This window comes from Diospyros lotus, chromosome 7 (assembly GCF_014633365.1).
Source record: "Diospyros lotus cultivar Yz01 chromosome 7, ASM1463336v1, whole genome shotgun sequence".
NCBI lineage: Eukaryota > Viridiplantae > Streptophyta > Magnoliopsida > Ericales > Ebenaceae > Diospyros > Diospyros lotus.
This window is the reverse complement of record NC_068344.1, coordinates 37,892,744-37,910,582: the sequence shown is the minus strand read 5'-3', so window position 1 is coordinate 37,910,582 and position 17,839 is coordinate 37,892,744. Positions and strand designations below refer to the sequence as shown.

General features: G+C 38.2%; 1 protein-coding gene across 1 annotated transcript; it reads left to right on the top strand.

The window, feature by feature from the left end:
- The first annotated feature begins 1,565 nt into the window (after positions 1 to 1,565).
- On the top strand, positions 1,566 to 17,356 carry LOC127806059 (uncharacterized). Its single transcript, XM_052343049.1, has 5 exons — positions 1,566 to 1,727; positions 11,301 to 11,512; positions 14,063 to 14,293; positions 14,477 to 14,628; positions 16,945 to 17,356. The coding sequence occupies exons 1-5, from the start codon at positions 1,641 to 1,643 to the stop codon at positions 17,133 to 17,135; spliced, it is 873 nt and encodes a 290-aa protein (XP_052199009.1). The 5' UTR covers positions 1,566 to 1,640; the 3' UTR covers positions 17,136 to 17,356.
- Positions 17,357 to 17,839: the final 483 nt, after the last annotated feature.

Sequence of the window (17,839 nt, the reverse complement as noted above, 5' to 3'; positions counted from 1 at the left end):
GGAGAGAAGAAAATCGATCATATCAGAGGCGTGGCCGAATAATGGGTCGACGATTGTGAAAAGAAGAGGCAGAGACAGATGGGACTGACATCGTCTACGACAGGAAGAGGAAGAATGAATGAGAGGCAGTCATTTAGGATTTCATTGGCTCATTTATTTGAAGGCCAAATTGGTCATCTTATCTCCTCCTGTAATATTTCTGTAAAACTTATTCTATACAAACAGTACAACTCATATCAATATAGAGTTGGTAAGTTGTAACACTACGTCCAGATAATATTTTCAAAACAGATTCTATATTTCAAGAAATCCTAGCTTTAGTTTTAGAGCCAATAAGGAGACGACGGCATGTAATTTTTTTGTACATTATTATTTTTATTGGTTGAGCAACTATTCTATTATTACATTTTACAATGAACGAGGTGTTGCTCCGAAAAAGTAAATTACAAAGATCTTCATAGAATTACACAAATGAGTCAAATTACGAGGGGCTAGGGTTATTTACGCTAATATAATATTATATCCAAGTTTTATGGCATAATTTCACTTATATTACATCTTACTAGTAATCAAAATTTATGGGTTTATAAAATGCACCACGGTCGAAAGTGAAAAGTAATAAGAAATTCTCTTTATTTTAAAAATTACATTCAATATTTTTAAAATTTTAAATTTTATGCAATTAGTCCTTTATTTTTTTTAATGTAAGAAATATGAGGGATATCCAATCAATACAATCTTTGGTTGAGATTGTCTTATTTTTTCAAGAATTTTCGACCTTCACATCTCAGGTTGGGTGGACAAACAGGTAAATCATAGCTTAAAATATCGTGTCCTTAGCCTTACGAATATTCATAAATTATTGATAATTATACAAAAACAAATTTGATCTTATGGACCATCAATACTATCTCAAAAAATTTAGTCATTCGTTATTAAACTATCGTTCAAAAAATTTTCAAAATGTGTTTTTTAACACGTAAATATTTTTTTTCTTTCTCTCATATTTTCATGTTCTTTATTCTTCTTTTCATTTTTTACTAAATTTTAGATTATAACAATTAAAAAAATCAAGTTTTATTCATTATCTTTTCCTGATCCCTCGTTATCTTTAATGACTTGTTCGTTAATCCCCAACCAATATTGAGAATCAACGAATAAATTGATATTCATTGAATTAATTAATATTTTTAATATTATTAATTTTAAATAAAGACTGAAAGAGAAAAAGATATGAAAGGGTTTATAAAAATATCAACAAAAAGTTCATTTTATTTACATTTTAATGATTAATTTTTTTTTATAATTTTTCAAAAAAATGCATGGACACCCCCAATTATGCCTTACTTTTAACGGTGGTTAGCGTAATTTATCATTTTTCTGCTAAATTAATGTATTTTTTTAAACCTTTAGGATGTAAATGCCAATACAAGATACTTTGGGAGTCGGGGAAATTAATTAATCGTAAAAAGTACAGGAGTCCACTCTGTCTCTATGCTTATATGGCGCGACTCCATTGGCTATTTGACGAAATCGCACGTAAATATGAACAAGTAAATAATTATATATACAAATAATCATATAACTGAATACAAAATCAATAACTGTATGTACCTTTGGATCTTCGATTGAGAGCTCCAATGGCGGAAGCAGCCGAAACCCAGACCGCAGCCGCACAACATTCCTCTTCGCAGAGACCAGCCGAGGACACTCTAAAGAATGCTCAGGTTTTGCGATTTCCCCATTGTTTTAAACCCTAAGTCTTTCTTTTCTTTTTTGTTTTTCCCCTCCTTGTCGTCGTTGTTCTTTTTAATAGTTCCTATTGAGCTTTGTTAATCTTTTGCAGGTGTGCATATCGCTTTTTTTTGCTGTGAATTATGGATGTTTCCATCGTATTTTTTTATTTGGTGATGATCCGTTCTAGGTTTTGTACCAGTTGTGATGTGATTGGTGTTTGATTTGCGGTTTTTTTATTTGTTTCCGTATCTTCAATTTGGGTGACATGCCTTTGTATCTGTTTTTCAGTTCTCTCTCTGTCCGCTTGATGCAGTTTGGGTTGATTCTGACATATAATGTGCTGTATTTTTTATTACTTGGAAGCATCTAGTGATTTTTACTTTGCGCAACTATTTTTGTGCTTCTTTATTTTGTTTATTAGGCTAAATATCCCATTCATCCTTTTTCTTCTAATACCCTTTTTCCCCCCTTGTTGAAGATAGCTCTCTCTGTCTCTCTTATGCATTCATGAACATTCAATACATAGATATTAATAGAGATTTAGGCCCTTTCCCCTTTTGTTTGTGGAATCGGTTCAAAATGTTGAATCCAGACCCTTGCTTGTGGAGAAACGAAGTGACTATGGTTATGTGATAAAAAAGATGATTACGACGATAGCAGACTTCAAGGGGGGATGTGACTAATAAGAAGAATAAGAAAGAGTGTCGAAGAAACCATCTATGAACTCCAGTTCACATTACCACCCTAAGCCACCTGAAACCCACCAATCTTTGTGAGGCCTATATAAATAGAAGAAATTTAAAAGAGAAGGGGAAAAAAACAAAGCAAAAATGGAGGAGGCTGAAGATGTTTGTTCCTAGAACAAATGGAATTGATGCATGTATTGTATGAGGAAGTACATGCCCATGATTTATTAGTTTTGAGACAAAGAACCTCAGGAAATCTAAAGGTTTAAAAAGTTATAAGAGTCCAAGTGATGGTTTATGTGTTTAACATTGCCTTCTTGGCAGCAATGTTAAGGTTCTCTTTTGTGACTGGAAGGTCACAAGTTAAGAGTTGTGGAAATAGCCTCTTTGCATAGCAAGAGTAAGGCTATATACAAAGACAATCCTCCTGCTACTCTCACAACATTAGCCATGTGTTTTCATAATGTTCTGGCTGCAAAAATAAAATAAAATTGTGCAAGATCACCAGTCAGTAATGGCTTTTTGCAAAAATATTTGCAGTTAGATGGCAGGTCTTGTTATTTCTGTATATAGTGAATATCATAATACATGGAAAGCATTCATTCCTGGTAGAATAAAAGTGCATAATAGATTATTATGTCTTGTGCATCCAGAAAAGGAGCCATGGAAATGAAGGGGGTAATTGCTCCATAATAGATTCTCAGCATTAAATTTGGGAGAATCTCAGGACAACTTGTTTATGTGGGAGTCTACTCTCCTGGCTTTAGCATCCATCTGGATCATGTCACTTATTGTGCAATCACAATGCATGTAATTTTTTCCTTGTTGTAACTTGTAAGGTTCGTGTAATTTCCTTTTCCTTCTTGTAACTTGTAAGGTGCATGTAATTCACGTCTGATTTCTTGTTGCCACTGTAACAGATTGTGGATGACCTTTTTTGGCAAATAAAAACATAAAAGTGAGTTTCCAACCATGCAGAAGTACATCATGTAAAAGGAAATCTAATGAAAAATAAAAAGTAGGACAGAAAAGAGGAAGCTAGATATGGCTGCTTCTTAGAACTAGTGGAACTGGAGCATGTATTGTATGAGGAAGTAAATGAACCCAGAAGTTTGCAAGTTTGAATGTATGGAACCTCAGGAAATCTAATGGTTTACAGGTGTAAAAGAATTTGCATGACTGTAAAAAGAGTTGGCATGATGGTTTACAGTTATGATTTATAGAAACAGACAATAAGAGTTTCAAAATAGGAAATAAAACTGGGAAGTTTCTTATACTTTGGTGCTAGAATTTTAACTACATGTTTTCATTTGTTTCAATTCCAACAGAATTGTGAAGTGATAATATGCAAGAGATGTTATATTGTCTTGTCTGAAGACTCTCAGAAGTGTAATGAATCTGGAGTAGAAGACGAACTGTGAATTGGAGGGACAATGTTGCCTAATAGTACTTTGTTTAAGAAATAATATGAGATATGAACCATAAAAATGGTATGCATACAAAGTTAATAGCATGCCACGTTACCTGTGAGGATAAGCATCTCTATTAAATAAAAGGAAAGAAAACCCACAATATGTGCCAGCATACTGCCATATTTTATTTAATTTCTTATTTTGGTAAGTTATTATGAGGCGATATTGTCACATCGAAGCTTGATTAGGATGATTTGCATTCTCCAATACGGTTAGTCGTTTAGAGGATGGGAAGAACTTGTCACGAGTTACTTTTAATTCTTCTTCTGTAATTCGGGAATTGAGGGAATAAGGAGTAACTAACCGCACATGTAAGCCGTAGGTAGGCACAACAGTTATAGTTGTTGGGAGGCATTTGAGTAGGAAGCTCTTTTCATTTGAATTGTAGGGAGATTAGTATAAAAAGGTTGATTTCACTTGATGAAGGCATGAATGAATTGATTCCAAATTGGAAATTCTCTCTCTCTCTTAATTCCCTTTCTCCATTGAATTCTCGAAGAATACCGAGAGTTCCCTCTTTGTCAGAGCTTGCGCCCTGACAATTTGGTATCAAAGCAATCCAGGCCAATCGAAACTGCGGGGAGATTTGGTGATGGCAGACGGCACAAGGATGAAGAATATGGAAGCGCAACTACACCAATTCGGATCCACGGTCTTGGACTTGCAGGCGAGAGTAGATCAGCTAAAATTGGGATCAAATCATAATCACGAGGTGATCTTCTCCATTGACCGCAAATTGGATGGTGTAGTCAATCAAATCCGAGAAGAAGTAGGAGCGCAGATTCGAGAGCAACTACAAGGATTCACGGTCATGTTTGCGCAACAACAACCGGTAAGCCTCTCCCCACATTTGCCTCCTAGAGAAAGAGTGGATTCAATTATTCTTGGCCATGGGATGAGTCAGAGGAGATTGGGAGCCTCTGAGATTGGGGAGGAGCTGGGGGAAATGGGGGAGAATGTGGTCAGTCAAAGGCAAGGGAGTGAATAGAGGCCTTGGCCACCCGAGGATACCAATGCCAAAATTGGATACCCCTATGTTTGATGGAAGTACACCTCAATGGTGGATTAGAAGATGTGAGAGGGCCTTTGAGTGGTTTGGAATCTCTGAGCACAAGAAGGTGACCCTGGCTGTGGCCTACCTTTACGATGTTGGGGATGATTAGTACCATGGATGGTCCAAGACGAGGGAGGAATGTCCACGGGCTGAGTTTGCAGTAGAATTCTGTGAGAGGTTTGGGGAGAGAGGAATGACTGATGTGGTGGAAGAGTTTAACAAAATCAGACAGAGTGGATCGGTGGCAGAGTATCAAAGAAGGTTCGAGGAGCTGAAGGCGTTGATGCTCAACCATAACCCCTACCTTACGGAGGCTTATTTCATCTCTAGTTTTATTAGTGGGTTGAATGAGTTAAGGCCCATGGTGAAGTTGTTGCAGCCACAGATCCTTAAGCATGCAACTGATAATGCCCAATTGCATGAGTTGACGGTGGAAGCGCTCATGAAAAAGCAACGGTTTATGAGCAGGGGAGGAACACATAATGTGTTAGCTCTCGTTAGGAAGGCTCAAGGAAGGGAGAATTGGAAAGGAGTACAAGGAATGCGGAGTCTACCCCCACTAGCCCCTAAAACACAAGGGGAGAGACTGATAGAGCAAAGGAGGTAGGCCAACCTTTGCTTCAAGTGTGGTGACCGGTACTTTCCCATGCACCAGTGCAAGAAACAATGGTGAGGAGGATCACTTGGAAAAGGAAGAGGTACTGGAGACCAACAAAGAAGGAGAGGAAGACAATGGTGAAATTTCACTACATGCATTAAGGGGCCTAGCTAACAATAAGATTATTAAAGTGGAAGGTAGAGTGGGGGAGTGCAAGCTTATGATTCTTATAAATAGTGGGAGCACCCACAATTTCATAGATGAAGGGACGACCAAGAGGTTGAAGTGCTCACTAATTAACACAACCCCTCACGGTGAGAGTGACGAATGGGAGTAAAGTGGTAAGTAAATCAGCTTGTGTAGGCTTCTGTTGGACCATACAAGGAGAGAGCTTCGAGGCAAATCTTAGGTTGCTCAATTTGAGGGGTTGCGATATAGTCTTGGATGTAGATTGGATGAAGCACGTGAGTCCTATATATTTTGATTTCAATAGGATGGAAGTGACCTTCGAGAAGGAGGGTAAAAGGTTGACGCTAGTGGGAAGCAAGGAGATGGGCATGTGTAAAATGATCACAAGAAAAAGGCTGCAGAAAATACTCAAATAGAAGATGAGTAGGGTGGCCCAACTTTTCTCTATCCAAGCAATAGAAGAAGAAGAAGAGGAGCAAAGGGGAAGAAATGAATTGTTTCTGGTGGTAAGCAGTCCGCACCAACCAGCTTGGGAGGTAAGACAACTTAATTCATTAGACTTACTGTTGGTTGAATATGGGGATTTGTTCAAAGAGCCTACAACCCTACCTCCACCTCGGGCCCATAACCACTCAATCAGCCTTAAACCCCAATCTGAACCTTGCAATTCCAGAGCATATTGTTACCCCCCAGCCCAAAAAACTGAAGTAGAGAGAATGATCAAAGAAATGTTGAAAACTCTCTAATTCAACCTAGCCACAACCCCTTTGCATCCCCGATACTATTAGTTAAAAAAATGATGGTTCATGGCGCTTCTGTATGGATTATTGACAATTGAATGCCATGATTGTCAAAGACAAATTTCCTATCCCACTTATCGAAGACCTCTTGGATGAATTGAGGGGGGCAACTATTTTTTCCAAACTCAGCCTTAGAGCTAGCTATCATTAGATTAGGATGAGCCCAAAAGATACCCACAAGACTACCTTCTGCACCCATCTCGGCCATTACGAATTCCTAGTAATGCCCTTTGGCCTTACAAATGCACCATCTACATTCAAATCCTTAATGAATCAGATATTCGAACCACACCTACGGAGCTTTATACTTGTGTTTTTCGATGACATTTTGGTGTATAGCCGAGATTTTGATCAACACCTTACACACCTAAAGGCTACTTTTGAGATCCTTAAGAGTCAAACCAACTGTACATCAAAAGGTCAAAGTGTTCATTTGCACAAAGACAAGTTGAGTATCCGGGGTATGTTATCTCTGGTGAAAGGGTCAACACTAACCCTAATAAGGTGGTAGCCATGCAGGCGTGGCCAAGGCCTACAACCCTCAAAGCCTTTAAGGGGATTCCTAGGTTTGACGGGGTACTACCAGCGATTTGTGAAAGGGTATGGTGTAATAAGCAGGCCACTAACACAATTGTTGAAAAGGGATGGATTTAGATAGGAACCGGAGGTTGAGGCAACATTTGAGCACTTGAAGAAAGCCATGAGTGAGGCTTCGATATTGGGGTTGCCGGACTTCAGCAAGCTGTTTGTAGTTGAAACAGACGCTTGTGATAATGGGGTGGGAGCGATACTGATGCAGGAAGGTAGACCCATAGCCTTCCTCAATTAAGCATTGGCCCCAAGTCATGAAGGGTTGAGTATCTATGAGAAGGAGTTTGTGGCAATCTTATTGGCGGTTGAAAAATGGAGACACTATCTTGAGAGGGGTCAATTTGTGATCAAGATTGACCATTGGAGTCTTAAGTACCTATTGCAACAGAGACTCCACACGCAACTACAAAAAAAGGACATGGCAAAGTTAGTGGGACTTGATTATACGATACAGTACAAGAAGGGAAGGGATAATGTGGTGGTAGATGCCCTATCTCAATGTATGGAGAAGAGAGAGACAACAACCATTACGACGGCAATACCCAAGTGGTATCAAGAAGTGGCAAGCAGGTATGAGTCTGATGAGTCAGTTAAGGAGATATTGGAGTAGCTGGTGTTGGACCCTAATAGCAAAAAGGGGTACGTATTACAGAAGGGGGTGCTACGGTATAAGGGAAGAATAGCGGTTGGAGACTGCCCACAGGTTAAGGAGAAGATTCTCCATGCCCTACACAGTTTGTTTTCTCACAATTTTTCTCTCTTTTACATTGCACTCAAGCGCTCAAGGAATTCCCAATTATCAAAATATTTGGATGCCTAAGACTAGCGCCTTTCCCCTCTATTTATAGAGGTTTGGGGCATTGGCTATGAGTGATTATTTTAAACCTATACAAAAATCTAAAATGCCCCTTATAATGTAGATAAGAAAAACATCCTACACTACTTAGTCTCTCGGGCGAACTCCTCCTTCACGGGACTGCATGCATCCTCTCTTCTAGATACAATCGACTCTATGCAAAACTCTAACAAATCTTCACCATTTTGCATGAATCACTTCTAGATGAGATGCCCGGCTCCACCATTGCTGCACCTGATCACTCAAACACAAAACAAACATTAAGGATATCAAATCAATGTTGTAAAATTCAACGATGGAACCTTTGGGATTAAGGAATAACATCATATATAGATTTGGTTTATGGTGGAGTATGCCTAGATGAATAGTTATGAATTTAGGGTATATATATTGCATTTTGTATGCAATAGGAACCCTAAAGAAAAGTCTAGGTAGGAGGAGTTGAAATAGCCAAATGGGTAGTCCACTTGGCTTAGATTCAGTCCCACATGGAGAGACCAAATCATATTGATGTTAGAAAGTATGATCCGAGGTGTCCATTGTTGAATTTTACAGCATTGATTTGATATCCTTAATGTTTGTTTTGTGTTTGAGTGATCAGGTGCAACAATGGTGGAGCCGGGTATCTCATCTAGAAGTGACTCATGCAAAATGGTGAAGATTTGTTAGAGTTTTGCATAGAGTCGATTGTATCTAGAAGAGAGGATGCATGTAGTCCCGTGAAAGAGGAGTTCGCCTGAGAGACTAAGTAGTATAGAATGTTTTTCCTATGTACATTATAAGGGGCATTTTAGATTTTTTTATAAGTTTAAAATAATCCCTCATAGCCAGCGCTCCAAACCTCTATAAATAGAGGGGGAAGGCGCTAGTCTTGGGCATCCAAACATTCTGATCATTGGGAATTCCTTGAGCGCTTGAGTGCAGTGTAAAAGAGAGAAAGATTGTGAGAATTGTTCTTGGAGCGATCTTTTGTAATCTCTTGGGGAAGTTTGTACTTGGGAGCACTGGAAAGAGGGATTGTTGGGACTGTGTACTACATCTGATTGGTCGGTTTCTAAAGGATTGTTGTGTGCCTTAGGCGATTGGATGTAGAGCCAAATATTGGCCTGAACTAGTATAATTCTTGGTCTTCTTGTGCTGTGTGTTTGTTCCTTTACAGCTTTATATTTTCTGTTCTTCCGTCTGTTTTATTTCTAATTATATTTCTGTCCAATTGCATTGCAATCGAGTGTGTTGAGGGTGTGAGAATTGGCAAGAACCGATCTTATTATGCTCTTAATCTCTAACACGATTCTCCTTTGGGTGGACATTTAGGGATCCAAAACACATACCTCAAGGTAAAGCAACTTTTTTTCTAGCCTAAATTGAAGGAAGCAATAGTTAAGTTTGTTATGATGTGTGATGCTTGTAAATTATGCAAATATGAAACGGTGGCCACACCTGGGCTCTTACAGCCCTTGGACATTTCTGGACAAGCCTGGGAAAGCTTGTCCATGGGCTTTGTGGAGGGGCTCCCTAAGTCAGAGGGCATGAATTGTATATTGGTGGTGGTCGATAGGCTCACAAAGTTTGCCCATTTCATAGGCATATCCCATCCCTACACCACTCAAGAGGTTGCGAGAGTGTTTTTGGACCAAGTTATCAAGTTGCATGGGGTCCCTAGGACTATCATTTTTGATCGTGACAAGGTCTTCACTAGTCTTTTCTAGCAGACTCTATGGAAGAATATGGGGACCAAGCTCAGCATGTCATCAGCATACCGTCCTCAAACGGATGGACAGATTGAGAGGGTCAACCAATACTTAGAGAATTACTTAAGGTGCTTGAGTTTTTAGCAGCCAAAGCATTGGCACAAGTGGATGGCATTAGCTCAATGGTGGTAGAACTCCAGCCACCACAGCTCCATACAGAGGTCACCATTTGAAGCTCTTTTTGGGTATAAACCCCCCTTCCTCCCAGTACCCCCCGAGTTGACTAAGGTGGCAGCGGTGGATGACTATCTTCAACAAAGGCAAGAGATTCTTCAATAGTTAAAAAAAGACTTAGCTTTGGCATGCAACAGAATGAAGCAATAGGTAGACAAGGGAAGAAGTGAAAGGGAGTTTTTGGTGGGAGAATCAGTGTACCTAAAGCTTAAACTAACATAGGTGAGGGTTGTGACAGGAGAGGCCACACCTAAGTTAAGCCCGAAGTACTATGGTCCATTCCCTATTGTAGCAAGATTGGGTAAAGTAGCTTACCAACTCCAATTACCGGAAGGTTCTTTAATTCATCCGGTGTTTCACGTGTCATTGCTTAAAAAATGTGGGAGACCAGTCTGCAAGTTCCAGCTTACCCACCTGGGGAAAGAGCCAGCAAAGGAGCCAGAAGCTATCTTAGACCGGAGAGTGATCTATCAACAGGGAGTTTCCCTAATGCAAGTGTTGGTGAAATGGAGTCAATCGCCTACCAAAGACAGCACATGGGAATGCCTCCCAGATTTGCTCAAGCAATTCCCTAGAGTAGCAAGTTTGCTTTGTATTTCTTGAGGACAAGAAATTCCTCAAGGGGAGGGTAGTTGTCACGAGCTACTTTTAATTCTTTTTTTGTAATTCGGGAATTGAGGGAATAAGGGGTAACTAACCGCACATGTAAGCGGTAGGTAGGCGCGGTAGTTATAGCTGGCAGGAGGCATTTAAGCGGGAAGCTCTTTTCATTTGAATTGTTGGGAGATCAGTATAAAAAGGCTGATCTCACCTGATGAATTCCTTCTTTCTAAATTCTATATCTCTCTCTCTCTCAATTCCCATTCTCCACCACCTTTTTTTTTTTTTAATTACAGTATCCGACCCCACCTAGTAGAATTAACACTTGGGATTGTTGTTGTTGTTGGTGTTCATGTCCCATTGTTTGGAGCAGGGCTTGCTCGGGCTAGAGTAGAATTGTGTTTAGATGATCATCCATTTTTTTTCCCCCTTTTTTTGGCATATTTGGTGCAAAAGGAATATTAGTGCCTCCAAGGGTGTTAGGAGTCAGATTTTTCATTTTAAGGAAACCATTCTCATTTCCCCTATTTTTTGTGGCTAAGGCAGAATTCTTTTTTACCTTCCAAGTATTTTTAGCATGATGTTGATTTGCAATCTTCTTTTAAGTAGGTCTTTTGGTTACTGTGTTTGTTCTCTTCTAGCTTTTTTTTTTTTTTTTTTTTTAATATGCATTTGCTTTTACTTTTTTGTTCTCTTCTAGCATTGTTATTTTATATGTGGGAAGCTAAGATGTTAAGTTTTGGTGACTTGAAGGTATTTAGTTATCTAATCATTTCGTCTTTCATGTCTCAGGGACCTACTTCCAATGGTCTTGGACCAAACAATGATGTTCAGATGTTTCCAATCATGTATCCTGCACTTGTTCCTGGCTTATATAATCTGCAGAACCAGGAACAGATGAACCGTGGAGCGGGCATATATGCTGTTCCTGTCCTCCCATTTATGGGTCCCCTTGCTGGATTTCCACCAAACACTCTTATCCCTCTGACCTACAGTAGACCAACGTAAGTGTTTGTGCTACATAAATACAGGAGGTAGTAGTGTCATAGGTTTTCCAAATTTATTGGTATATTTCATGTGTTGTTTTCTTACCGTTGGTAGATATTTAGCTCATAAGTCATAAGACTAATATTAGATGAAGCATTTACTGGGTAATTTCAGTGCCTTGGCTTTTCGAATTTATTGATCAGTTTTATATCTTTGACTTCTTACTTTATTTATTTATTTTGTTTTTTAAATGACTTATCTCCTTGTATTTGTTGGGTGGACATTGTTTGCTGGTTTGACAATGCATGAGATATCATGTTCTAGTGGAATTCATTTGCTAATTGATGCTCCCTGGAATTTGGAGAGTTCACTAAGCAGTTAGGGATTACAATAACTCCTGACATTAGGGTATACATTTTTCGCCTAGTCCCATACAGCAGAATATTGCATGCAAGTAGCCCAAAACCCAATCCCAGTCACCACAATCAAATGACCTTAACTTTTGAGGTAATGAATGCACTTTTTAAGTACTTTAGGAATCCCTCCACCAAGCGCTGCAGGACTTATGGGACACTTGCCATATTGTTCAAATCTTTGAAGTACAGAAATAAGGTTTGACATTTATTTTGCTATTTCACATTTCATCTTAAAGAGACTTTGTAATCATCTATAAATTTTAATAGCATGAGTAGCTGGCCTGCATCTTCTCTCATTAAAAAAATATGTCCTAAAAAGGAAAAGAGGTGAGAGCATATGTTATTTTTCCTTTTTCTCTTGTTCCCATCTTTAAATTTTTCTCATTTGGATGCCATCCTTTTTGTGGATGCATTAGTGTTTGAATAAGTTTTCTTTATATTTGAAGTTCCTTTCCTTTCTTGTTTCCTGACTTACTTCATAGTACACATTCTACAATATATTCACTTATGCTGCCTAAAAGATTTTCTTGTTAGATTATGTCATAAAAAAAAATCAAAAGCACATCTAATGGGGAATTAAAAAACTGGTGGCTTTGTAAGGTTATAATCAGTGCAAAGTGTTTTTCCTTTCCCAACTTTAACTTCTCATAATGAGACACTGTTTTTCATCACTGATTACAGCACTAATAGGAGAACCCAATCTCCTCCATCTATTGAATTATGTCAGGGACCTGAATTTTAAATTACTTGCGTTAAAAAAGCTGGAAAACTTTCTTATAGGTGGGTAATTAGCCCAATAATACTTTTTATCCATTTCATTCTGAGAGGTTTCTGTTTATGGCACGATTTTAGCTGTTTTAACTAGAGCTTTATACTTGTGTTCCAGATCTATGATGAGTTGCTTCTCTCCCTATGTACATTCTCATCATCCCTAATGTGGGGTTTGTAGCCAGTACTGATGAAATTAGATGATTCTATTTGAATAATTTTGAACTAATAACAAGTTTGATGAGAATCATGGAGGGCCGACTAATAATGATGCAATCGGACAAGTCAACCTCGTCAACCATGTCGAAATTGGATGATTGACAAGATTTGCGCATAAAAAGGAATGGTTATTGATTGATTGGTTGATTGCACGATTTGGGCGCATGATTGATTGATTGATTAGTTAATTGATTGACAAGATTTGAGAGCATAAAAAGGAATGGATGATTGATTGATTACCTGATTGATTGATTGAAAAGATCTGGGAATATAAAAGGAATGATTGATTGATTGACCAGATCTAGTTATTTATTTATTTTCTATGTAATTTAGGATTTTTATTAATTTCCATGTAGAATTATGATTTAATTATTTGCCTATTTAAAGGCTTTTCCATTGTAAACATTAGATAGAAATTATTATGAATTTTTGAATTTGAGAGATTTATCTCTTTTATCTTGTTCTTTAATGAACAAAACTTCGAACTTATCAATGGAGTGATTCCTTTGTGGCGTTCAAAAATCGAACTTATCAAAGATCTGGGCAGTCTTTGTGGCGTTCAACAATTCTTGGTTCTTGCTTCCGTATAATCAACGGGTCTAGATTTTAATATAGTCTAGGTTCTTGGTTCGTGAATCAACAGGTCATGAATTCTTTGCCTTCTACCCGATTTTGGCTTTTCTGGGATTCATTTCAATCTTTTGTGGGTTCCTTTGGTCTTGTCCCATCGCGGGTTCACATCAAAGTTCAACATATATACATAGGACTTGCTTTGTTGTAAATTTAGCCAAATACACTGAGCACACCGATAAGGTGATACCACACGGCTTTATATTTTGAATGCATCTTCTTGAATATGGCACAGAATGCATGTTTCTATTCCAATTTACTAAATTTAACTATCCAAAATCACCTTTCATTTTGTGTACTTATCTCATAATAATTTTTCTTATGAGGAAAGAGATAAATGATAATGAGTAAATAAGGAATTTAACAAAGTCAGAGTGCACAAATGGCAACTACTACTACCACAGTTTTTGTCATTATTATGATGATGATCAGGACAATGGGGATTAATTTGACAGTATCATTGTTGTGTTCACTGGATAGTTTTTTTGAATGCATTCTGCAAGTAATTTCATTATATAAAAATCCTATGAACAGTGGACCAAGTTCTTCTGAGGCTGCAACTGGGGGTGAACATCAAGCACAGGTTGGACAGCAGCAGCAACAACCAGCACCTCAAAGACAAGTTGTTGTGAGGAGGTTTCAAATTGCAATTCAGCTTGACCTGTTACTTATATTAAAGTTGGCAGCAGTAATCTTTTTATTCAACCAAGATGGATCCAGACAAAGGCTTGTTCTCCTTGTTTTTTTCGCTTCACTTATTTATCTGTAAGTTAAGAACTTCATATTATTCTTCATACTTCCAATGAAATGTTTCATGCTTCTTCTGTTCCTTTGTCCTGGGGATGGTCAAGAAAACTCAAGCTCACACTTTTCCATTTCTATGACTTTCAGTGTCTTTTTTGTTCAGATCAGTGTTTGAAGTTACTCTCCCTTGTGTTTTTTCCGCAGATATCTAACTGGAGCTCTCACTCCACTAGTACGGTGGCTTTCACAAGGAATGCAAAGGGCAGCTGCACCTCCTCAACCGCCGAGGCCAGCTGCTAGGGCAGAGAACATCCCTCCTGCTGCAAGACAGGGGGATGGGAATGCTGCTCATGCAGGTATATGCCTTTAAAATTGGTTTATATATGGGATCTGAGTACTCCAATCTCAGACTCTTGGACTGTGAATTATTTCATGCATTTAAAAATCTTGATACTGAGGGCAAGCCTTGATAGCACTGTCAAGGTTGCTTATTTTTTACTAGAAGGTCACGAGTTTGAGTCGTGGAAATAGTTTCTTTGCCCTCCTCAGGCCCTTGTTAAACAGGGAGTCTTGTGGACTGGGGAGTGGGGACACCTTTTTTTTTTCTTGTTAAGAATCTTGATATTAGACATTTTCCCCAATCTTCAAGATTTTTGGTTTACTAAAAATGGAAGAAAAGGAGCTTAATGTTTTTTTCCCTGCTTGGGGGCACTTGCAATCCATGCATCTTAGGTTCAACCTTATGACATATAATCTCATTTTTAATTATACCATTTCTTGTATGGCCTTACATCTATCATAACATTCTCATTCTTGTTATGTTCATATTTTGTAGATGTTAGTGGTTATTACCTTACATTTAATGTCATACAACAAAATTGGTCTTATAGTTGTTCAATAAACCTTCTTTTAGTTTTAATGGGATTTATATCACACAAAGTTCCGAATACACTTCTTCATTTCAACCATCATGCCTTAATTTTTTTGAGTAATATCATCAATAATCTTCCCATATTTTTGGACAATTGATTCAAGATGACTGAATTGGTATTTTCTTGGAATGACTTGATCTTCAAGTCTCATCATAGCATCATTTATTTTTATTGAACTTATATTTCATATGTTTTATTTTCTATCTGTGCAACTTGAAGTTTTGGGATTTTAAGGTGTCCCTCCATTTCTCTGTCTTAGTATTCATGTCCCCTTTTGTCTCATTTGTCAAGACAAAACTATCTGCAAATATCACCCCTAGAACCATGAAGTGCTCTCAACGCCTCTTCTTCAGAAAAAGGTCTTTCAAACCAGGCTTGTTGGTCAACAAATAAAGATTTAAACTCTAAGCCTAAAAGATCAAGCCTCCAATCATGGCTGTCAAATCGGGGTCCTAATAGAATTAGTGGAGGGTCTTCCAAATTGGATCAAGATTGTAAGATCCTACTAGACGAGGGATATCCCAGTCTGGAACACCAGTCTTAGGCTTGCCCCTTTCCATCATCTTCTAAGACAGAATTTAGTTGGGTTCTTTTGACTAGCTTTGAAATATAGAAGTTTAATGGACCCCTCCTCAGTGGGATCCCCAGATCTCACTTTCCCATTTTTCTCAATGGTTTAAGGTCTTCTCTTTTTCTGACCCAGGTCTAGAACCCTAAATTTTTTCGCATATCTCGAATTTTTTTAATGGATTCTCGAAGTCTCTGACACGAACCCTTTAATGCAAACACCAAAAAATGACAAAGCTTCTTTATTCTTCTCAACGCCCATTTTGACACTCCCTTGCCATTTAAACCAAGACGGAAGGATTTACAAAACCAGATGAGTCACCCAAGGCCTCAGGATCCAGAGAACCTGGATCAAGTACAGCCAGGGGAGAGTAACAACTAACAAGCCACTCCACCACCATGAAAAGATCTTTTAAAGGACCGTTGTTGCCAGCACACTCATTCTAGATCCTCCTGGTACCTCAAAAATTCCCAAAGCTCGCTAAACAGAGTCCCCAACCTTGCCTGATGGGCTTCCGGCCACACTGGACAAAACCTCAGACTTGACAGATTATTTGCATGGCAACTGCCAAAGAGAGATTTAAAGCCAATATATAAGGCTGATTGCTGAAAAGGAACTTGGATTGGAAAAGAGGAATAAAATTTGGAACTCCTAGAACTTGGAAAGTTTTTCTTATCTTGTCCTTGTCCTTCCCCACTGTTCTTCTTCTTTGTTGTCATTACCACTGCATTCCTTGCTCTCTTCTTTCTGTTGCATCTACTCTCTATGCTCTGCTTATCTCTGCTAGTTGCTATACCACTCCTCTCTTGCTCTGCTCTTCTCTCTTGTTCTGTTGATAGTTGATACTCAACTTCTATCTTGTGGTTGCCTCTTCTTGACTATCGGCCCTTCTCCACCTGATTTCTGTTGCTCTGCTGCTAGTACTTGGCACATTGTTCTTTTTGCATGGATGAATATTGTCAATTGACATTATGAATGCCATGCCACCGACCCCTAGTTAGGATAAGATACAGTTGAAAAAAAATCACCTTAGGTATGTGTGCGTGTGTGTGTATTCAATAGAGGCATATACTATACTACCTTTTAATTTCCGTCATTACAATCGAAGTGTTATTTTCAGAAAAAGAAAACATTCTCTGGTACTAATATTTGTATGGCTATATCTGTGGCAGAGGATCATCCAGAAGCTCAGAATGAGAATCAGCCTCCCAATGACGGAAATCAAGCAGCTGAAAATGAGCAGGTGGTGGAGCATGGTGCAGACAACGGTGGCAACCGGTGGTGGGGTATTGTCAAGGAAATCCAAATGATCGTCTTTGGCTTCATCACTTCCCTTCTCCCAGGATTTCACAACATAGATTAGATTGTAATTAACAGCGGTAGGGCCATGGGATGAACTCAAGACACATAAGAGAAGGCGAGGGAGGTTGCTCATTGTTTTAAATAAGAATGTAAAATACTGAAAATTCTCCTAGGTATGGTCCATATATACATACATGATGTGTGATAAAGAGTATGCTTTGCTTGTGATAACGAACCTTTGGCGAAGGATGTTGAACATAAGACTGGCATCATCTTGATCTAGCTGTGCTTGGTGAGTTGGAGATTATCTCAATTTCTTGTGGAATGTGTGTAATTTTTAGGGCGCACACACGTATAATATGTAATATAGATAATATTGTACACACACAAACATGTATTTAAACTTCAAATGATATCACTTTAAATGACATGGATTGAGTATTTTAAATTTTGAGTTTTAAATGACTTCGAGCAGTCCAGAGTATATGTGCATTGATTAGGAGAGGGTAATGAAATGGAAAATTTATTTCCCTCAAAATAGAAAACTAATTTCTCTACTAACTTTTTTCCTGAAATGGTGACTAACCCAGTAGATTTTTAACTCCCTAAAATAAGGGAAAAAGAAGATATAGGAGATGAAGGAGATATATCAACTATAACTTAACTACTATATTAGAAACATAAATTTTCAAAATCTAAAACACCTAGTCCAGAAATCTTTTGAACTGTACCTATCTCTTATATAATATCTAATGACAACATTTG

Excerpts from the sequence above, each read along its gene's own strand:
- LOC127806059 (XM_052343049.1), top strand. The coding sequence starts at position 1,641 with ATGGCGGAAGCAGCCGAAACCCAGACCGCAGCCGCACAACATTCCTCT. Across the intron at positions 11,513-14,062 it reads CTGACCTACAGTAGACCAAC|TGGACCAAGTTCTTCTGAGG; the intron begins GTAAGTGTTTGT and ends TCCTATGAACAG. Across the intron at positions 14,629-16,944 it reads TGGGAATGCTGCTCATGCAG|AGGATCATCCAGAAGCTCAG; the intron begins GTATATGCCTTT and ends TATCTGTGGCAG.